Below are 23,499 nucleotides of genomic sequence, written 5' to 3'. Positions count from 1 at the left end.
GAATGTGTGCTTTTATTTAAAATACATCTCTGGGTTATTTGTGGGGCACAGGAACTCATTCATATATATTTTTTTTCAAAATATGGTCTGGCCCCCCACAAGGTCTGAGGGACAGTGGACCGGCCCCCTGCTGAAAAAGTTTGCTGACCCCTGCTCATAAGGCTTGGTTTTCTGTTTCTTTCCCCTAACAGATATGAGGCATTTTGTAGTCACTGAGCATGCTCAGTTCTCATTAGGCTGAGGTGGGTTTTTTTGGGGGGGCTGCTCCCCTTCCCCATTTTTTTAACCTGATACATCCCTCCGCTTCTCATTGGCCCTGGTTTGGGTCCTGTTGGTACTCACATCCGGTGTTTTGATATTTAAAGGTATAAAGAGACAAGATGTGTTTGGGGGCCCTTGGTGGGAAGGCAGTAATGAGGTAGCTGTGGATTCTTCACAGAAAAGAGTGCAAACCTCTTTCTACAGTGTTTTATACTCTCCGGCAATGATGCAGCTGGACTCCTGTGTTTTGACTGCGCTGTTTTTATTTGATTTCGAGATTGAGTAAAGCGAAACCCCCGAGTCTGCTGGCAACCTGCCCAACTACCTAAGCCAACTCTTGAGCTTCCAGGAGGGGAAGGGTTTTCGCTGCTGATTGGAAATTAAAATGAAATGAAACGGGCTTTGCTGATTTAAAAATAAAATGGATGTTCTCCCCTTGGCTAGCTGTATGATATCCCATCTCCACATTACGGCTGCAGCACTATGTGGTAGATCTTGCTGTAAACAAGGAGTGTGTTGTGGTGAGCCGGTGGGATATTCATAAAATCACCATAGTTTTGTGTTTTATGTCCCCCCCCCCCATGTTTGTCGCAGTTCTGGAGAACTGGAAGGCACAGCATTCAAAGAACCAGAAGCTGGGGCTGCAGCAAAATGTTGAAGTGTAGTGTTCTCTTGTACAGTCTGCCAGCTCCCATGAATCTCCAGTTCCGTTTTTGTTTGTTTCTCCCTTACTCCCTGCCCCCCTTTTTTGTTGATACCCCTACAGTGCTGTGATTTGCCTAGCATTCCGATAGCTCCTTCTCTTTTTTCTGCTTTTGGTCCTATCAGCACTCACCTGCTGAAATCAATATTAGAAGGAGCGACCTCTGGGACCAGGTGGGAAGTAGGGAGGAAGCCCTCCTCCCAAAGGGACAAAGTTCACAGAAATTGGCCAGGTTGCCCCAAGGATGGGAAAGTGATGTTGCCATTTAAAAGAGGGAAAATGAAAATGAAGGGCTGTATGAGCAACTGATAAGGATAGACAAATCTATTTCAGTTTCTCATTTTTCTTATACAGTGGTACTTTGGGTTACAAACACCTCAGGTTACAAGCACTTCAGGTTACACACTCCGCTAACCCGGAAGTAGTACCTCGGGTTAAGAACCTTACTTCAGGATGAGAACAGAAATTGTGCGTCGGCGGTGCAGTGGCAGGCCCTATTAGCTAAAGTGGTGCCTCAGGTTAAGAATGGTTTCAGGTTAAGAATGGACCACTGGAACGAATTAAGTTTGTAACCAGAGGTACCACTGTATTAAGCTCCGTTCTCCACCTTTATAAATCAGCCAGAAAATTTTGCATTTTAAAAGTCCACTGAAAAATTTGCCAGCATTTTAGTGTGATTTTCTGCTCTTGTGTGAATTTCTGCACATTTTTGTATGAAGTCTTACCAAATATGCACATTTTTGCAAAGTGGTTTCTTATAATGCAATACATTTCTGTCTGTTAATTTTCACTGAGATATATATACTGTATATATGCCCTTCACTGATTTATATGCCCTTTACTGCATCATATGCATTTTTGCACACATTTCTTGGTCAAATGTCTGCATTTTTAAGTTCAGAAGTGTGAATTTCAAAGGATGGCCGTGCTTCATAGCACTCGTGGACTTCCAAGGAAGCTGACTTTTGGAAGGCTATGCTGTGCATAGTCATAAACTGTGGAACTCATTCCCACAGGAAGCAGTAATGGCCACCAACCTAGATGGCTTTAAAAGATCAGACAAATTCATGGAGGAGAGCAGTGGCATAGCACTATTTGCAGGCGCCCAGGGCAGGACAGAACACACTAACCCTGCCCTCGCCACCGCCGCTGGGTGGGAAGAGGGTGAGCACTCTCCACACCCTGTCCAGCACAAGGGTCCAACTGTCTTGTCGCCCGGGTGGCCTTGTCTGGGCATACCAGGACTTCCATACACACTGGCCAGGCTCACACCCCGGGGAAGTCACTTTGCTTGCCCTGGATGTGTGAGGTCAGTCTGACCCCACCCATCAGCAAGAGAATATGGGCTATTGGATTGGTTGTTTATCTATAAGCAGTGGTTCCCAACCTTTTCTTGGCTATGCCTCACCTAAGCATCTCCAAAATCCTGATCCCCTCCCCCCGTTTCTTATTCTTATTATTCAAAAAGTGAATTCCTGTTCATGTGGAGGAAGCCTAAAAGGCCATTCACTGTTAATAACTCATTCTCAAATTGCCCCCTCTTAAAAATCAAATGGCCCCCCTGTGAGGTGTGTGCCCCACGTTGGGAACCACAGATCTATAGGTGGTGATTTTTTTTGATTTTTTTTTTTTTTTGACTACCTGTTGTCTGCAGTTTTGGAGGAGTCGGCAGCTGGATTTCACACACCGAGATGATCTAGCAAGACAAAACTTGGGCTTTTAAGTTTCTAGCCCACATTAAGGATTCACATTAAGGATTTCTAACTTCTCGTTGATCAATCACCAAGGCAATCTGATGCATATTTACTCAGAGGTAAGCCCCCTGGGCCTTATTCCCAGGTTAGGGATGTGTTGGCTTGCAGCCTGCACCACCGCTTTATTTTTCTATTTAAAGGCCCGTCTGTGGGGTCAGAATGGCAGGAATATTCCTTTTCGGGTCACTTCCTCTTGAAACGAACCAGGAGGCAAAAAGTTCAGCTTAACACACGCCCAGCATTGGAGGGGAGCTGAGGTCGTGGCAGAGGAACTGGAAAAAATGTGAAAGGAATGTGGCAAGACATTCAGAATCAAAGGGAGCAAAATGAAAATCAGATGCTTCTCTCGCTCTCTCTCTTTGGACATGCATAAGTCTTGTTCCTTACATAGGATTTCCAGGGTGATGTATGGAAGGGCCCATAGCTCAGCGGCAGAGCATCTGCCTTGCATGCTGAGGTTCAATCCTCAGCATCTCCAGGAAGGGCTAGGAGCACTGCTGTCAACTTTCAGATTTGAAAATAAGGGATCAGCAGCCTCACCTGTCCCGGGGACTGTCTACGGGATACCTAACAATCCGGGATAGCAGTGGGAAGCAGCAGGAAACGGCGCTGGAATAAGGGAATTTCGCACAAAAAAAGGGAAGGTTGACAGCTATGGCTAGGAGAGACACACTATCCAAAACCCTGGAGAGCTGCTGCCAGTCAGTGTAGCCAATACTGAGCTAGATGGACCCCATGGTCAGACTTGCTATAAAGCACCCTCTGATGTTTTTATGAATTGTTAACTCTCCTTGTTTTTAAAGTAAGTTTCTAGCCCTCTCACTTGGGGAGATACAAGGAAAACCCATACAGGCAGGATGCCGCTATAAAGTCTTATTAAGAAGTCGCCCAATGAGATTGCTTGAAACGGATCTGGCTACCTGTATTTATGGTCTCAGCTGTTTGGCAGTGATTCTCTGCCTTCCACCACCCAGCCCCGTAAGGCCTCCTCTTCACATCTGGCTCGGTGCCTGGCATCTGTACTACGGCATCTGCATCACAACAGCCACTCATAGTTATGGGAAATGCCTGCAGCCCGAATCCCGTTCTCAGGCTATATTTGAACTGCAAGAGTTTTCTCTCTCCAGCTTTTGGGAAGCGGCACTTGGGTGTGTGTGTGTGTGTGTGTGTGTGTGCTGAGACACTGGGGTTCCCAGCTGGAGTGGTTGGGAAGAAGCATCTCTCTGAGCCTTCAGATCAGTTTGCAGATGTTGTTAAGGAAATAGATGGTCTCCTACCCTAAACATTCTCACCATCCATGGAGGGGGAAAAAGCTTATTTATCATTTTTTGGTCAAGGGCTAGCTGAAATCAGCTGATAAATTTCCCTCGGAAAGAGAGCAATCCCAAACAATGTTTAAGGCATAACAAACGACTCGAGTCTTCAAAGCAGTGAGGCAAACTTTTTTTTTTAATAACCTTGTTTGGCATGTACATACCCAGTGATTCAGGACAGAGGATGAGGCAGGAAGGAGAAAAAAGTCACCAATTAACTTGCAAGATTTTGACTTTAAAATGTTTTGGCTTTCTCAGAGCCCAGAACATGAGATTGGCAATAAAACAATAAGAATCTCTTAAAATAAAAATAAAAATTGTTCTACTATCGGGGGTGGGGTGGGGTAAATACCGCAGGCAAGGTCTGATGTTTAGCCCCAAAGAGCTCTGAAACTAGCATTTGTGTATAAAAATTATAATCTCGTGACTTTTAAAACTAGACCTGTGCTATTTTAGGAGGCACCAGTTTATTGTTTCTGAAACCTTAGCAATCGTCCCGTTCTTCCCCGCAATCTTACCACCTGTGTTTCCAAGGGAGGCTGGGTGGGTTTGGGTGTAGTGAGGAGTACCAGCCCCCACCAACCACCCCCCCACCCGCCCCATTGCAATCCTAAGTCTTCTTTCCATTTCTAGGCAAATAGTTCTTTTCACACAGGGAGTGGGGGAAGTTGAAGAGGGGATCTTTATAAGGCAAGAATTGAACAGGCCCTTGAGAAGGAAATCAATCTGTTCAGCAGCATCTCAAAGGCATCTCTCCTCTGGCAGGAGACTTGGGCTTGGCCACTGGCAGACTGACTAAGCAGCCGCTGCTGCAAAACGTTCATTTCAAAATATCTATATACACGTTCGCTCCTGGCAACGCCAGGCATGACATGGCAAATCCCAACAGCACATGCAGTCTTCCAATGCAAAGTCAGTTTCCACAACCCGTTTCTGCAACAACCTCCCGCGAAGGCTCCCTGCTCAAGCCACTGATAGGCTCCTTCGCTGGCTCCAACAGCCTATCAGAAGACTCGCCCCGGCTTTCCAGTTTTGCATAGTTGACCAGGCCAATGTGGTCGAGTCTAGGCCAGCTCCTGTGCTTCCTGTCTTTGACTGGCGCCACTAACACTACCCCTGGCTGGCCGAGATCCAGGGACTTGGAGTGACCCGCATTAGGGATCTGAGTGTCTGAGCTGAATCCCCTCTTTGTGCATTCGGGGTTCAGGAGTCTTTCCACCGAGGTGGCTGAGGAAGGCTCAACATTATCCATATCGATAACCACGTGGCTGCCTCTGAGCTCGCCTCTCCGGGGAGCCGTGGCATTGCACCCCGGGAGGACGGTCCACGAGAGCCTCAACACCTCGTCTTTCTCCTCTGGCAAGCGGAGGCAGTTGCCTTCCAAGTCCCGGATGGCTGCTCGAGAAACTCGCTGGCTTTCAAGGAGACAGTTGTTGAGTTTAATGAGAGGCAGAGACAGGGCATTGACGGCCGAGATGACTGACTCCGCGCCGTGGGCAAAAGGGAGGCCGCGGTTATCTGGCGCGGCGTTGCCAGAATCTGAGCGGACGCTCAGGAGGGAAAGGGACGGCGAGACGCTCTTGTGGAACTGGGTGGTGGCCTGTAGTCTGTTTGAGTCGTAAGCGTTGGGCCACTTGGCTGCTGGGCTGGAGCAAGACTGGAAGCCGCTGGAGGAGAGGTCCACCTCGTAGCAACCTTCCACGCAGTCTGCGTTCGCCTGGACAGAGGACAAGGTAGGCCTCCTCTGAAAGTAGCTGCTTGCCTGGCTAGTGTCCTGTGGGAGCCTCAGACTCATGGAGTAGAGCTCCCTCTGCATCAGCAAGCGGGTCTCCATGTCTCTGTTCTCGTACAGCATGGTGTTGGCACAGATGAAGATGAAGAGGCCTATGCCCATGATGACAGGCCCAATGAGCTTCAGCTTCTCGCTGTGAGGTAAGGGGCGAGGGTGGGCCAAGGCCTTCACTTCCTTCTTGATCTCATCGGTGGCGCTGGCGTTGCCCGGCCGGCTGCCTCCTCCGGACCTGGCACGGTGAGGCCAGTAGCCAATGACGGCGATGGTCATGCCCACCAGCACCACTGAGACGCCCACCATCACAAAGGCTCCCGAGGTAGAGCGCATGCGCAGCTGGCCCTTCACGGTCACCTCGGAGGGGGCCTTGCGCCGGAACCTGCGCCGGTGCCATCGGGAAGGTGCGCTGGCGGGTGTTGCGGGTGCGTTCCCTGAAGGGGGCTGGTTCTTCATGGCTCTTGCGACTTCAACAGGGCCTCTGGCTGTCACCATCCCCACGTCGTCCGCCAGCCATCTTGACAACAAAGAGAGAAAGTGTTAAGGAGAGGGAGGCATGGGAAAGAAGCAGAGGTGACTTGTCCAAACTCTCCCTCCACTGGGAAATAGTAGCAATCATACACTCGCACCCCACCCTACTTCCTGGCACATAGGAATCTGCCTGCTACCAGTTCAGATGATTGATCTGCCTAGCTCAACATAAGGATGGGGAATGTGTGGCCCTCCGGATGTTGTTGGACTACAACTCCCATCAGCCCTAGCCAGAGTGATCAATGGTAAGCAGTGATGGAAGTTGTAGTCAAAAACATCTGGAGGGACCTGTCCTTGGTCTACACTGACTGGCAGCAGTTATAATTATTATTATTTATTGAATTTATATATCGCCCTGTACCTGGAGGTCTCAGGGTGGTTCACAGAACAAAATCAAAATATAAAAGCACAAAATATATAATCAAAATAAAAACAACAACCCAATAACCCCTAGGGTCTTTTTCAGTCCTAGCTGGGTATGTCAGGGATCAAACTTGCTACCTTCTGGATTCCCAGGTGCTCCACCACTGACTCTTAATGTCAGGGCTGTGGGTTCGAGCCCCAGTTGGGGTAAAGGTTTCCGGCATTGCAGGGGGTTGGACTAGATGATCCTCATGGTCCCTTCCAATTCTACGATCCGATGGCCCTTCCCCTTCCTTTGGCAAAGTTTAGCCTAATATCCCCAAATACGGTGTCCTCAAGGTGCCCTGCCCCTGAAGTACAATCCTCCCCCAATATTCCCAGGTCATGGTTTGAAGGCATGTGATGCTGCCACCTTCTTGAAGCTAAGCAAGTCCTGAACTGGTCACTGCCTGGAGGGAAAACCACAGTGAAACACAAAGCATAAACCACCTTCATTTCCATGACTAAAGAAACATGGGATATAATATACACATTATCTCTGCATATCATGCATAATATATAAATAACAGTGCAATAAGTGTTATAGACTCCATTTTAAAAGGTGCTTTTTAATGTTGCTGCATCCCCCGAGAAGAGATTTACAAATTGAAACTTCTCTAGGCTTATGTTTTAAACATAAAGGCAAGTTCTCTGCAGAATCTTTGCATATAAGGCCATCCGCCCACCAGCCCACCCCCCATCAATTTACCCAACCCACCAAGGGTGGCACAAACAGAGAAAAGAGGTGCTGCAATGCCAGCAGAATGAAATAGCAAAAGAGCTCAGGCAAGTGAGCCAAGCTGCGTTTTACAGGAGGGAAGTGAGGGGAGTCACTGGCCAAACTAACCTATGAAGAACGTCCTTCCCAAATGCAGCAACCAACTAGACCGTACCAGCAAAACTCAACAGGTGGCGTATATCTATGCCTTTCGATGTTCATAGTTAAGAGGAACTACAGTGTGTTGGGACTTAAGCAACACAGCAAGCTGCGGTTGGTCTAAATGAGAAATGAAACCTTCCAGACCTCCTTGCATCTGATCTATACCGGAGAAGATCTAGGTGTGGGTGGGTGTGTAAACTCAGGGTTTACCTAGGCTCATTCACGTGACACTAATTAAGGTTGTATTGCATCTGAACCAACACATTCTTATTAATAAATTTCAGGAGTGGGTCCTATTTTACTTGTTTGGGGCTCAAAGTGGATCTCAGATCAGAAGGGATTGGGGCACCACTTTGTTTTATTCAAAAGCAGAAGGAGTACCAGCAAATCCAACAGAAAACTCCTCCTTTCCATGTTCTTCATTTGAAGGTATTATGAGTCTCCCAGGAAGGAATTAAGTGTTTGAACTTTAGAATGTAAAATGTGTTCTTGTCCCAAACTGTCAACCTACAACAATTTCTAGGAAGGAGATTATTTATTTATATATATATAGAAAAGATGTCGGGGAGAGGCAAGATAACATTTCAAACTCAGCTAATCCTTTGGCAACATGAATTTAAGCCCTTCCTCTTGACGGAGCAACCCCCTGCAGCTAACCTTTGTCTCTTCCAGGTGCCAGCCAGCAGGGGGAAAAAATCCACCATAACAGGCGTTTCTAAGCTTGCCTTCAAATTTTCCAGAGATTATTCCCCGCTGCCTGCCCCACTTCAGCCTGCAGTGGCTTGAAATGTGCTTGTCCCGTCAGCCTGCTGCTGAGAATAACTCACTTTAATTACCATCTGAGATGTGACCTACCTTAAACTGTTACAGTAAGCTGCTTAATCTCCTGCTGACAAGGTAGGTGGTACCAGCCCTTCCAAACTTTTTTCTTTTTGCAAAACCCATAAGGCGCCGTTGCAAATTACCATCACATGTTGTTGGGTCAAGCAGGGACAGCCTCTTCCTTGAAAGATTTCACCGTCAAGGGGTCCTTGGCGTCAGGGTCCAAGCATCGCCATGAGAGGGCTCAGATTCAGGGAACTCACAGGCCACCCCCATTGGTGTAGGCAGCTCTCAGTGCCTGCTTCTATACTGCCCTGCCTCTTCTCAGACTCCTCTCTTGGTTTTCTCCTGTTCCAAATGCACGCAGGAGGATGTGATCACAGAATCTGCCAGGGCCCTTTCAGGCAGCGGCCACCAACTGTGGGCGCCGGTCACAAAATGGCTGCCACGGTGTTTATGGCCCAACGCAAAATGGCTGCCGTGGCAGGGGGCAGCGGAATGTAAAATGGCTGCCGTGGGTGAGTGGCAAAGCCCAAAATAACTGCCACATCTAAAAGAGTGGGGGGGGGGAGCAGGACCACAAAATGGACGCAGGTATGCCCCCCCACCCCCATTAACAGAAAGGGCAGCTATATCAGCCACAACTGCACTAACTCACAGAAAGAAACCCTTTGCCCCTGGGTATTGTGGAAGAGTTCATGGTCTTCTAGCGTTCCCAGTCATTTCAATGGAACTTGAGCAGGGGAGCTTGCCACAGGGCACTATCCAAGCTACTGAAATAAACGGGATAGCTGAAAGCACACGGGCTCTGGCACAATTCCTGTTTGTTTCAGGAGGACTTGCCGTTGGGATTACGCCTCGTGGCAATAAACTGTTGCACAGCTATTAACCGTCACACACTCAGCTGGTCGTCTTTTGCGAAGAACAGCCTTGAATGCTTGACTTTAAGTTTCCCTGCATGCTCTGGTCAAAGTCTACCTTGATTTCTACCTTTCCTAACTAGCAATGAATCAACTTCACCATTTCCCCTCTAGGGCTGGGCGATAGATCGATATATTGTCCCAAACTGGTTTGTAGTCCATATAGTGTTATTGGTTTCATAATTTTTGACCTGGCAATATATTGTGAATCGTGATGTTTGTGTGTGCTATGCAAAAATCTCAATGTGGGGGAAACCCGAAGCCAGCCAATGCCTCTACATAAAAAAGGTAAAGGACCCCTGACTGTTAAGTCCAGTCACGAATGACTCTGGGGTTGCGGCGCTCATCTCGCTTTACTGGCCGAGAGAGCCGACTTTTGTCTGCAGACAGTTTTTCTGGGTCATGTGGCCAGCATGACTAAGCCGCTTCTGGCGAAACCAGAACAGTGCACGGAAACACCGTTTACCTTCCCGCTGGAGCAATACCTATTTATCTACTTGCACTTTGTGCTTTCGAACTGCTAGGTTGGCAGGAGCAGGGACCAAGCAACGGGAGCTCGCCCTGTCGTGGGGATTCAAACCGCCGACCTTCTGATTGGCAAGCCCAAGAGGCTCGGTGGTTTAGACCACAGCGCCACCAGCGTCCCTACATATTTCAGACATCGTGATATATTGGTAATATATCGCGATATTTAGTGGCATGTCACGATGCTGAAAACCAGCTATTGCCCAACCCTATTCCCCGCGTAGACCATTGAAGTTGTGTTTACACTATTCCACTATGGAGAGGAGTAGTACTGAACTGTGGGAAACAGGAGGGCAAATCCAAGTACTCTGATCTCCACTCAAGGTCCTCCTTTAATGTTATGACGTCTAAATACATGGAAAGGGCTGAGACCAGGCCCCTAGGCACACAAACCAAAGGTCGAGAGGTCGAGATCAAGGAAGGATATAGTTAGCTAACTCTGGTGCAAAAAATAAAAAGAAATGCACAGACTTTCAATTTGGCCCCATGCTAAAAGGCAGCGTTTATATGTCATCTGAAAGCAACCTCAATTCATCTGGCATCAGCCAAAGTTGAATTTAAAAAGCAGAGGAAAAAGGGAACACAAAGCAGAGCTAGGAAAGGCTGTTCTTTGTATGGAGTTCAAGAGCATGGCTTTATTATTAGAATTCCCAAGAAAGGTTGCGTAAGATATATATGTCTAGGACTCTTTGACATTGTCGCTCAAGTTAACTGATTAATTCTATACTTTACAGCAAGGCACATTCAACTTAGCTAAATATAAAGTCAGCAAAGGAGGTTGCTTTCAATGACCATTTGTGATCCAGTTCCAGAATCTACCCACCTCCTATTAAAAAATACTCTTCCACTCGCCCCTGTCCCAACCACCTCATTTCAATTTTGGGGAGGTGGGGGTGGCGCTAAGGCTTGTGACAGCTCAAGGGAAGAGAAATGCTCCAGAAATTTATGTGTTATTAGCATCATAGAACATTATGACAGCTCAGTGCCTTGGCTGGGACTCTGAGAGTTTAAGCTTTCAGGTTTTGTAAGATAGCATTTTTCATTTTTTTTAATAAAATGGAATTATTTCCCTAATTCAATGTATCAGAGTTTTGATAGCTGAGCTACACTGGCATTCCATTGGGGTGGGGGGAGAACCTTCAGATTTATATACCAAACTGGAGAGGATCTAGGAGCGTTTGGAACTTGCAACAATTTCACCCAAGCAGGAGTTTAATAGCTATTCAGATTCCTCAACAGCAGGGCTGGGGAAGTTCAGGCACTCCAGATGTTGCTGGCCATGCTACCTGGGGCTGATGGGAGTTGAAGTCCAAAACATCTGGAGGGCCACAGGTTTCCCAGTCCTGCTCTATATAGCAAGATGAAGGGAACTGGATTGGGCTGGCAGACCTGATCTCTGCCCCCCTCCGCTCTCCACATTTGACAGATCAGCTGACTTTTGATGCTTGCATAAATCCATCTGTGGCTCTTTGTTGCAGAGGTCAAGACAAAGGAAGGTGACTATTAATCTAACTCCAGTGCACTTCTCAACACATATAAACGCACCAACCTCAAACCTTCAAAACCATTCTACCTAATGTTTTGCAATCCTGGAAATAAGTGAGCAAAGTTCTGAGCCCTGGAGTACACTGTTTCTGAGTGGGCTTCAATAAAAATGCAAAGATCTGAAGCACTTGTAAGATGGTTTGAAAGAATCTCTCTCGCTTGCTTGCCAGTGTGTGTGTGTGTGTGTGTGTGTGTGTGTGTGTGTGTGTGTGTGTCGCCTAGTTCTCCATGCTGCTTTTAACAAGTCTGGAGAGGTAGACAAGAAGCTTTCCCTCTGCTTTGTTGCTTCTCTTATCTCCTGGGACTGATTACACTGAGGCTGCTATCCTATGGCTGCTCAGCCAAATGGTTGGAACTGAACACAGGAATTGCTAAGGGGATAGGCCTGCTCAAACAGTGCTTTTCTCCTAGGAAGCTCCTATGAGCTCCCGTGGGAATCCCTCCTCCCCTAGATGACATTGGCCTGTGGAAACGAGCCTACCTACATCCATCCTAGATCAATAGCAGAAGGGGTTAGATTTGATATGGAACAAAAGGAAGACGTAAGGGGAATAAGCACATCCCATATTTACAGTCTGATGGGTCAGAGAAGGAGACAGACTTGATATGTAGTTTAGCCTGGAAAAGAGGAGACTGAGAGGAGATACAGCAGCCATCTTCAAATAGATCAAGAGCTGTCACATGAAAAAAGGGAATAAGCTTATTTTCTCCTGCTCTGGAGGGTAGGATTCAAACCAATGGATTCAAGTTACAAGAAAGGAGATTCCAACTAAACACCAGGAAGAACTTTCTGACAGTAAGAGCTGTTCAACAGTGGGACAGTCTCCCTTGGGAGGTTGTGGACTCTTCATTGGAGGTTTTTAAGCAGAGGTTGGGTGTCCATCTGTCATGGATGCTTTAGCTGAGATTCCTGCATTGCAGGGGGTTGGACTAGATGACCCTTGGGGTCCCTTCCAACTCTATAATTCTAGGATTCTATAGCAGAGCTCCAAAGGTCTCCAAAGCCTGCTGGTGTAAATTTCAAGGATACAGGTAGCTCCATCTATCCATATGGTTTAAGGCAGGGATGGGGAGCCTGGTTCTCCTTCCAGATGTTTCTGGGCTCCAACTCCCATCATCCCTGACCATTGGCCATGGAGACTGGGGGTGATGGGAGCCTGACAACATCTGGCAGGCCACAGGTTTCCCATCTCTGGCCAAGGGAATGTCCAAAATCAACATCAGGACATTCCCACCCCACCCCCGAGAAGTTTCTTGACCTAATTAATTCTAATTTGACTTTTCCTTGTGCTCTATGATGTGGTTACCTAAGAGTTCACTAATGTATGTGAATGATGGCGGCACGCTTTGCAGAAATGCAAAAAGTGGATCAGAGTCAATCCAACACATTCCAGAAGGATGGTTGTATTGTGCCAGCTATGGAGTCTCCAGTCTGGACCACAGTGATCCTACTCAATTGAAAAGCACAGCGGCCAGAAATTAAAAATAATAATAATGAAACGTTGCAGTCAAATGTAATCATGTGGAACGAATGGGATACCATTGGCAATGTGGTACTTAGCTAATGATACCAATAATAAAAACGGAAAATATTATTAGCATATCAAGCAACAGCACTTTTCTATACGTAAATACTGCTGTTTGCAGCATTCCCTTTACATTTTGTTTCTAACACATTTAAAGGAGATTTTATTGATGGTTAATCCACAGACCACACACCACTGGTCATCACTTTATAGACACCTGCTGAAACTTTTTTTGTCTTGACAGGCCTATCCAGACATGTGATTTGGTTCTCTCTGTCCTTAAATTTACATCATATGTTTTCTAGAGTTTTACTGTTTTTTAGATGGTTTGCTTTAAATAGGTTTCTGCTTTAGTTTTGGTTGTGTTTTAAGTATTCTGGGCTCCTTTGCGAGGAAGGGCAAGAGATACATTTAATAAACATCACCTAGTACTTCTGTAACAGTATGGAAGGGTCGATACTTGCGTCTGCTTCCTCTCCTCTCCTCTCCTCCATCCCATCTTCCCTCCCTATCCTTTCCCCCTTTTGTGATGTGTCTAACATCTATTAAATGGGAAGGTCTTATTTTGAGCTACAAATGGCTTTGAGTGCATTGGCAGAAAGGCAAATATATAAATGTAGCTACGGAAAGCAGCATAATGTATGCCTAATGATGTAGGTAATGAACACAGGACATCCCGGGCAAAATGGTAACTGTGCTGGCCGACGCTCCGTTGAGATTCAACGGGGTTTTTAGTTGGAGTTTTAAAGTGCAATTTCTCTGACGTTTGCAGCTTTCTAGCGACTACTTGCACCTTTGCTCCAAAGCCTGACTGCATTACTGGGCAATTAGTGCGGTATTCTGCTTTTTAAAAAGCATTAACTTTTTACATTTGGAATGGAGATGTTTCCTCCAAGCTGATGGGCATTAATCAGGTATCCAGGAGCACGAAAAATATACAGCGCCATTGGGGTTCTCGACAGAGCCTTCGCTCCCTACTAGCCTTGCGTCTGATCATGTGCATTAGCATACTCAGCAGATTCTTCTCAAGAGGGAAGGCTAGCTATTTTTGGAAAACTGAGACCTCTTTGCAACATGACAGCTACGAGGAAACACTTAAGATTTCTCGGAACCGAACCATTCTCGAAACTGCTCCAAGGTACCAGTTATACAGTGGAGACCCTAGAAAAGTTGAGCAAGTGCACATTTGTGATTCCAACTGCTGAGATACCAACTCAGCAGTCGGAATAAATTATACCAGTCGGAAGAAAAAGGTACAGTTCCAGTGATCTTTCCTGTTGAGAAAACATAAATAAATCTTGGGGTTTTGGAATTTGCCTGCTGGGCACCAGCAGAATGTGAAACAGGCAACATGGAGCAATGCAGCCAGACCCCCACAGAGCCCTTTAAAAATCAGTCCTTACTTGTGTAATTTGGGGGAATGGCTGTAGCTCAGAGCTTGTATGCCGCAAGAAGAAGAGTTTGGACTTGATATCCTGCCTTTCACTCCCCTTAAGGAGTCTCAAAGTGGTTAACATTCTCCTTTCCCTTCCTCGTCCACAACAAACACTCTGTGAGGTGAGTGAGGCTGAGAGACTTCAGAAAAGTGTGACTAGCCCAAGGTCACCCAGCAGCTGCATGTGGAGGAGCAGAGACACGAACCTGGTTCACTAGATTACGAGTCTACCGCTCTTAACCACTACACCACGCAAGCTCAGTCCTTGGTAGCTCAGACTGAACCTCTGAAGAGCTGTTGCCAGTCAGGGTAGACAGTACTGAAGTGGAGGGGCAAATGCATCTGACTCAACATAAGGCAGCTTTCCATCAACTCCTGCTAACATGCTCATCTGTCAGGGATGATGGCAGCTGGAGTGCAACAACACCTGGAAGATGGGAGGTTCCTCACCTCTGCTCTAAAAGTTAAAAAAAGGTAAAGGACCCCTGGACAGTTAAGTCCAGTCAAAGGCGACTATGGGGTTGCGGCGCTCATCTCGCTTTCAGGCCGAGGGAGCCGGTGTTTGTCCACAGACAGCTTTCCGGGTCATGTGGCCTGAATACATAACATAACTAAACCACTTCTGGCACAACAGAACACCATGACAGAAACCAGAACGCACAGAAACGCTGTTTACCTTCCCACCGGAGCGGTACCTATTTATCCACTTGCACTGGCGTGCTTTCGAACTGCTAGGTTGGCAGGAGCTGGGACAGAGCAATGGGAGCTCACCCTGTTGCAGGGATTTGAACCGCTGACCTTCTGATCGGCATGCCCAAGAGGCTCAGTGGTTTAGACCACAGCGCCACCCACATCCTCTGCTCTACTGCAGTGGTAGCCTGTCATCCAGCAGGAAAGCAGCAGAGATGGGTGTTGCCTGATCCAAATCTGGTAGCAAACTCTGCTTCCACTATCTTTGCCTCCATAACACCCCTCAGCATCATTCGTATCCCCAAAGGAGAGGGGAACGTGCTCCTGAAAGTGGGTGGTTCTACATCAGGGATGGGGATGGGATCGTCATATCTGATCGCCTACATTGCTGAAACATTATTTCAGAAACAAAGGCATGCCAGAGGACATAGAAAACATTATTTTTCAACTACATGGCAAAAAAAGGTCACAGTGCACCTCCACCAGATTGAAACCAGCAAACCTCCTGTCCAAATGTCTTTATGTGACCAAATATTAAAAAGTACGAGGAGTCAAAAGGTGGCCTTACAATCCTCCCTTGTTGTTGCAGGCTCAACTAATTCTGATAACATACTTTCTAGCGAGGCATCATCACCCCCGAAACTGGCAGCTACGGAAAAGGAAACAGCAGCTCTGAACTCTTGACTGTGATTGCACTCATTTCTCCAGTCACCTCCTTCTGTGGAGATGGCGAAGAATCTTAATCATAGGCTGCACCGAGATAGGGGGGGGTTTAAAAATAGCCCCCTTTCAACACAGCCTTCTTGTGTCACCTACACTGTAGGGGTAAGGAGAGAATAGCCCTCAAGGACTCCTTGCCCCACTGCCTCTTCCCATATTCTGCCAATCTTTTACATCTCCATGCTTCAGAAATCCTAAAAATGGAAGGCCCTCCCAGACCTTCTTGGAACAATAATTTACTTAAGCACTCAGACACAAATCCATCAATTTCTGATGTCCTGGTTTGTGTTTCAGTGCTTCTGTAGCCAAAACAGCACCGCCCATACCCCAAAATGAGGTTTCAGGAAGCTGGGGGGGGGGGACACAAACAAAAGACACTGGGGGCAGAGGGAGAAACTAAGGAGGGGAAATTCAAAAATAGCCCAGTGAAGGCTGAGCATGCTCAGTAGCCACAGAATGTTGAGGGGTTTTTATTTTGGAGGGGATGGTGACAGAAAGTAGATGGGAACACGCTGGAAGATTCTGGAAGAAGGGGTGACTGGCAGGCTAGAATCTTGAATAGCAAGCCACAGTATTTGTTGCAGATCCCATGTCGCTGCATGACCTGGTCACCCAAAGCCCATGCAATGCACATGTGTGAGACAGGACCCTGGCCCTATCAAGCACACTTCCATGCATGGAGGAACTATGCACCCATTGTGAAGGACTTTCAGCCATTTTGTGTTGACTGTGGCCATTGGCCACGCCGGCAATAGCTGATGGGTGTTGGAGTCCAATAGCATCCAGTGGCTCACAGGTTCCCCATCCCTTCACTAATACAAGAAGTCAAGCTCTCTCCAGTTCTCCAGTGAAGTCAGAAGCCGTTAAGAGATAAAGCACTTTCCCTCACATTTGTGCTGGGGTCTGGAGAATGTAAGAAAGATCTGGAGTCTCTTCCAAGCAAAGTGAGAGGCTTCTGCCACTTCTTACCATGTCAAATTCACCGAGAATTCGGGGGACAGGATCTGGGTGCTACTAGGTGCCAAGTTCACCAGAGGACCTAAGGTAGAGGCCTGCCCATTCACTTCAAAACAGTAGAAATCAGTGGGATATGCTCAAAGCCAGCCTTTTGAGATCAAGGCCGTGTGCACCTTGGCAGCTTCAAATACAGTGGTACCTCGGGTTAAGTACTTAATTTGTTCCAGAGGTCCGTTCTTAACCTGAAACTGTTCTTAACCTGAAGCACCACTTTAGCTAATGGGGCCTCCTGCTGCTGCCGTGCAGCCGGAGCACAATTTCTGTTCTCATCCTGAAGCAAAGTTCTTAACCCGAGGTATTATTTCTGGGTTAGCGGAGTCTGTAACCTGAAGCATATGTAACCTGAGGTACCACTGTACAGTGAGGTTGTTGTGTTTCAAGTCACATTTTTACATTGCTATGCACACCAAAGAGAAGGCAGGGGTGTCATCACTTGATGCACATTACCTGATCTGTTTCCTGTGCCTGTGACTTCCCCTGCCTGAATGTCTGTTCATGGGAAATGTCATTGGCACATGTGAAATCACTGTTTCAAGTGTACACACCTCAGCTTAGGTTCTGAAATCGGATGGAAGCTGGTTTGAGGGAGAACGCACCAAACAGCAACATTTCTTAAGAAACTACAGGATACAGGCGGATTGTGGCTAATGTCAAGAGCACTTGGCTGCATACACCAGCAGTGGATCAAGATTCAACTGCAACGTGTACACAGCCCGTTCCGACTTGAAGGGAGGTTTATTTTGATCAGAATGTCAAGCAGATTGCAAAATCAGCAAGTGAGGAACACAGAGCTCCTCAGCTCCACGCTAGCTGCTCAGAGGATAATCACCCAAAGGTGCAAATCACCTCCAAAGGATGTAAATGGCAACATTCACACTGACTTTAATTTTGGACGGCATCCAAAAATGCAGCACCTGCTGGGGCGCCCAGAAGACTCTTTAGTAAAAATGCTACCATCCACCCTACTAGGCTTTGCTTTGAAATCCTTCCTGCTGCCTTCTGTTCCCTGTTACTGTTGTGTAAACAGTGTTGGGCAAGAAACCGGATTAACTTTGCAGTATCCTCGGTGGGGGGTCCACCAATTCTCCTGATTCTGTGAGAACGTTCTGAAAAAGATCACGATGTTGTACTGCCGTAGCAGCGAGAAACCATCTTTTTAAAAAATGTGATGGTAAACGACACATTAATTTCTGTGTTCTGCAACAACTTAGAAGAAGATAATTGAAAGGAGACTATGATGAAAAAGATGGAGGCGGGGGATGAGATTAGCAATAGCTTAGGCAAGTAAAAATAAGTAGCAGAATATCCATAAGCAATTCATAACCAAGAGATACAAAATCAGTTGCTTATGCAAAGAACATTGTCCCCAGTAATATCTATAAAAATCGAAAGGAGCTCTTGGATCAGGCCTGTGTTCCATCTAGCCAAGCATCCTGTTCTCTTAGGGGCCAACCAGATGTCTATGGGAAACCCACAAGCAGGAGCTGAGCAAAACATCAGTCTCCCCACTTGTGATCTCCCAAAAACTGTGACTCAGAGGCATATTTCCTGCAACAGTGGAGGAAGAACATAGCCTGTAGCCATTGACAGCCTCCACGGATTTGTCTAATCCTTGCTTAAAGTCATCCAAGCCAGCGGCCATCACCACCTTTTGGGACAGCGAATCTAACTATGCATTGTGTGAGGAAGCACTTTGCTTCATCTGTCCTGAATCTTCCAACATTCACAGAGATGAATATCGCTTTGTAGCTCATCACATCAGCACATTACAAATATGCTCTGATTTTCCATAAATAGGTGGCTACGTTGTCTAATTTCCTGCGCTCTCACTTTGCTAATTGGCTTCAAAAATGTCTTGTGTTCCAAAAAGGGGAAATAGAGCATGCAAAAGATGGTGCTTTCTTTCTTTCTTTTATTTTGCAGGATCTCCTACAACATGCCCACATTATGCAGCGCACAGTATTATCCATTGCTGCAATTCCCCCACCCCGCTTTAGAAGAAGGGTTTCAGTGAGAGGTGCTTATTCATTGCAGCCTCTGACTTCCTGTTGGACGTGAACGCTAAGTTTTAGGGCCCTTCCAGGAAACTGCCTCCTGCTTCCTCCAGCTCCATCTTGTCTACACTTGCTGGGGTTTCAGGAAGGAGCTTTTCCCCAGCCCTACCTGGAGGTGCCAGGGATGGAACCTAGAACCTTCTGCATGCAAGGCTCTACCACTGATCTATGGTCCTCCGCCTAGATCCCCTCCTGGATGAAACTGCAGCTTCAGGTGTAGGAGATTTTCGTCAGGACTGCGTGCATTGGAGACAAGGGGAGAAAACATAAGATGAGGCTGCTGGATCAGGCCAATGGCCCATCTAGTCCAGCTTCAGAGCGCCAAGCTGTGAGGAAACCTGCAAGCAGGATCTGAGCAGAAGAGCTCTCTCTCCTCCTGTGGTTTCCAAGAAGTGGCATTCAGAAGCATTGCTGCTTCCGCCGCGGAGAGAATTAATCCCCCTGGCCCAGCCCAGCCCAGTCCTGATTGGGCCACCCTGGGGCTGTTTCCAAAGCAAACCCAGAGAGACTAAATACGCCCTGAATTGTGTATTCTACAGGCTCACATTAAGCCAAAGGGAAAACCGTAACTGCTTTATTTATAGCTTCTGCAATCTGAAGGCAGTTCAAGATTCAAACACCTACAGACCCAGCTGATGGAAATGGAATGCAAGCATCTAGTCAAGTTCAACTGGAGTAATGTTGCCGTGAGAGTAAAAGAAAGGGCCACAGTTCCGTGGGAGAGCAACTGCCTTGCATGCAGAAGGTCCCACGTTCAATTCCCAGCATCTCCAGGTGAGGCCCCTGCCTGAAACTCTGCCAAATATTTGCCGCTAATAAGTTAGAGCTGGATGGACCAATGGTCTGAGCCAGTCAGCTAATGATAGCAAATGCCAGCAGGCTGCTCGCAAACTGGCCACAGTTAAGAAGGCCAACTTCCCTGTTTTTCTCCCAGGCTGCCAAAAAACATTTCAGTCTGGTGCTGAGCAGGGAGGAAAGAGAAAGTGTGGCTGGAGTGGGGGGGGGGAGAGAGAGAGAGGCAGCGCTAAGGGCAGGCTGGGAAAAGGCACAAAAGGAGAAACAGTGAGAGTGGTAAGACATCAAAGGGTTGCGTATTTTTCCTGCCTCCGGCACCCAGAGCCAAACTTTTGTTTGCAAGCCCAGCTTCTTCAGAGCCTCCTTTGTAACTGACCTGCTTCAGGCCTCGCCTTCCTGCTGCACCGCCGGCTCCGTTCTGCCAAAGCCACAAAGGTCACCCGAATGCTTGGCACCTTATGAAGCAAAGCCCTGTTTGGGAAATCCCAGTGTCTGAATAGAGAGTCCAGAGACTGAATATAGTGAGTCTACAGACAAAAGACCAGACAGCGGCGCTTTTCGGCCAGGGAGTCGGGGGCTCTCTTTGAACCACCCCTGTCCCCACCTCCAGTGAAACTAAGAACTTGGAACTCTCCTTAGATCAGCTACAACGTGTGAAGTGCTTTCTCTTCCTCTGTGGCTGTTCAGGGTCTCTTGGATAAAGATGCCCTAAAGGGTCACCTGAGTCACCTGCCTGGCTGTGCCAGATCATCCCCTGCTGTCTGCACATTCTGGTTCTTTGGCTTTGAGAATAACGCTGGCTCAAACCCTGATAAATCTCGTCCACTGTAAGCAGCTTTCCACTGGTCCTTCAAATGAACATTTGCTTTTGGCGTAATTTCACCTCTTACAAGCTCAGTTATGTGGCATTACTGTAAGTGGCACCTATCAGAAGAAGAGCCTCTGTGGTCCTGGATGATTGGCACTCAGCCACCCAGTTTGTTATGAGAGGCGTGATAAGAGAAAATTTGCTGGATCAGAGCAATGGTCCGTCCAATCCGGTTTCCCACAGTTCCCAACCAGATGCTTTCAGGAAGCCCATGCAATAGCCCTCTCCCACAACTGCTCCCCGGAAACTGGTCTACAGTGATATACTGCCTAGGAACATGGAGGTGCCATATTGCCCTCTTTGCTAATAAGTCTTAGAACCACAGAACAGTAGATGATGATGATAATTTATACCCCACCCATCTGGCTGGGTTTCCCGGCGGCTTTCAACAGAATATTAAAATACAATAATCTATTAAACATTAAAAGCTTCCCTAAACAGGGCTACCTTCAGATGTAATAATAATAATAATAATTAATAATAGTTGGAAGGGACCGCAAGGGTCATCTAGTTCAACCCCCTGCAATGCAGGAATTCTGCATTGGGCTCTCTGGGTGGGCTCAAACCAGCAGCTTTCTGGTAAACAGCAAAGACATACTGTACTGACCCACTGCACCACAGAGCCTTGAGGAATTTGATTCTCTCCCCACCCCCCAATTTCTCTCACTCCACTTCACAGCCATCTCGGCTAGTGGTCAATGCTGCAATGAATCCCACCATTAGGTATGTGTGATTTGGAGAAGCTTCTCTCTGCTACCAATGATGAATCTGCTACGAATCAGTTTCACTGGGTAAGTTCCATGCTCTAATATTATGAGAAAGTGAAAAAGTACTTCTATATGCTTGTCCATATTTATGTACACACACACACACACACACACACACACACACACACACCCTTCTCTCTACTGGAGCACTGTCTCCAAAACAGCACTGCCCATGCACAGGAGGGAAATATCAGCAGGCTTGGAGAAACCCCAACATTTTTCAGAAATACAAAAATCGCTGGAATCGAAAGACTTATAAAAAGGGCTACCCCAAAAGCGACACAGTAAGGGCTGCACACTCTCAAAGGGCTGAGCTTGCTGACAGTGGAGGGGTAGGAAAACTAGAGCGGAATGGATGATTATGGGAGAAGGCATGGCTTGTGGACTGGAAGAGTGAACAGATACCGCAACATTTTGTTGCAGGTCCCACTAAAATCTGCAGCCCTGAGCACACACTCAGCAGGCAGTAAACCCCATTGAACTCAACAGGACTTGCTTCTGAGTAGACATACACAGGGTTCTACTGGTGGTTTTCCCCTTAAACAAAACAAAAAAACCAACTCCAAAGTATTTGACCTTTCCTTGTAGAAGAGGCTGAGGGTTTTTAAATGCACCTTGGAGCATCTGAGAGTCACATCAGCACCATACATTTAAAGCACATTTAGACCACTTCCTCAAAGTGTTCTAGGAATGTTAGCTTAACACACATACCCCAGAGCTACAATTCCAAGCACCCTTAACAAATTACAGTTCCCGAGATTCTTTGGCACAAAGTCATGTGCTTTAACTGGATGGTGTGAATGTGAGCTTGGTTACCCTGTTCCTCACACCTTTTTCAGCTCCAAAAAATTATTCTTGGGATGGGGGCAGCCAAACCTGGAGACCCCATGGAGCAAGGTTTCCGCTGCTGCTTATTAGTCATCCCTATAATTCTGTTCCCATTGCTCTTTCCTGTCCAGCCTTGCGTTCTAGGTTATACAGATAAATAGGTCACAGCAGCCACATGAGTTTCTCAACAGAATGTGGTCTAAAAAGGACCTGTCACACACTCACTGGCGGGTGTGTGTTTTTTGTTTAAAAAAGAAAGCATGTGAAACAAACCTTAACACCTCACCAGACTTACAAGATTAAGCACCCTATAAATGTTCGAAATTGAACATGCACAAAAAGTACCATCAGTTCTGTTTTATAAAAATGATACGATCGCATTAACTGCGTCATGCAAATAATTCCTGCTTGGATGGTAACCTGTGTTAACCTGCAGAGAACAGAAGGGTGTGTGTGATAACCCTCCACTGATAAAACACACACACACACAAAATGCCAATGATAAGCAAACAAGTCATAGCTTTTGGAAAGCCCACTCACAAGTGATAAAAGAAGTGTGTCTTGTGTTGAAGGGAAGCCCATTGTCCTCTCAGTAAGATGGGCTCCAAAACTAAGAGGACCCTGAGGAAAGTGCCCTCTTGTGAACCCCTGCGCTGGCTAGAATGGGAGTAGACCGCTACAACAGCAGTGTTGCAATGCTCAACGGGCGGCTCAGAGCTATCGTTTAACTTTCCCAAAGTGCCTGGAGTGATGCTACATCAGGACATTATGACTCATTAAAATGGCAGAGCTATGTTTCAATTCTCCTGTTTTTCCGAAAATGTGCGAATTAGGTAGGTTCACTTTCAGAAGTGATCTTCGTCAGATTTCTTCCCCTTAATCCCACGCGTGAAAATGTCCTTTGTGTGCACCGTTACACCAGTAATGCTTGTTTGCAAAAAAAGCCCCTAAGAGCATGTTATTACACCCCCTGAACCCTGATTCATAAGGCAATCCTATGCATGTTTACTCAGAAGTTAGTATTGCTGTAGTCATCAAGGCATTTTCCCAAGTAAGCTGGCACAGGACTGTAGGCTTAGCACAGCAGATGTCAGTGAGGTGGTGGCACTTATCTGACTACCCAGGGACACTAGCATTGCTGCAGCTTCCTGGGCCAGGGAGAGGGCAGTAGCAAGGATGGAGCAGTGCCATTGAACCAGCAGGAGTATGGATTGGTTCTGCCAGTGCATTTGCACCGTGCCAACCTTGCCCCTTCTGCCCCTGGCAGGCAGCAGCAACGGGAGGTCAGGTAAGCCCCGCTGCCCGCTACTGACTTCGTGCCAGCCACTGACACTCCAATGAAGACCCACCCTGCCAA

At 47.0% G+C, this 23,499-nt stretch overlaps 1 protein-coding gene across 4 annotated transcripts in view; it reads right to left on the bottom strand.

Annotated features, from left to right (window-relative positions):
* Nucleotides 1-4,149: 4,149 nt before the first annotated feature.
* TMEM200B (transmembrane protein 200B) overlaps nt 4,150-23,499 on the bottom strand; it is a 32,241-nt gene continuing 12,891 nt past the window's right edge. For 2 of the 4 annotated variants that reach the window (XM_081201988.1, XM_081201990.1), the window contains exon 3: nt 4,150-6,334. In XM_081201988.1, the coding sequence (XP_081058114.1) occupies nt 4,945-6,312 (1,368 nt within the window). In that variant the 5' untranslated portion in view covers nt 6,313-6,334 and the 3' untranslated portion in view covers nt 4,150-4,944. Of the gene's footprint in view, nt 6,335-8,485; nt 9,626-23,499 lie in introns of those variants that run through there. The other 2 variants (XM_081201989.1, XM_081201991.1) reach the window with 2 other exon arrangements.

Source organism: Podarcis bocagei, assembly GCF_964188305.1.
Source record: "Podarcis bocagei genome assembly, chromosome: 7".
Classification (NCBI taxonomy): Eukaryota; Metazoa; Chordata; class Lepidosauria; order Squamata; family Lacertidae; genus Podarcis; species Podarcis bocagei.
The sequence above is the reverse complement of the archived record's forward strand: the minus strand, read 5'-3'. Positions and strand labels throughout refer to the sequence as shown.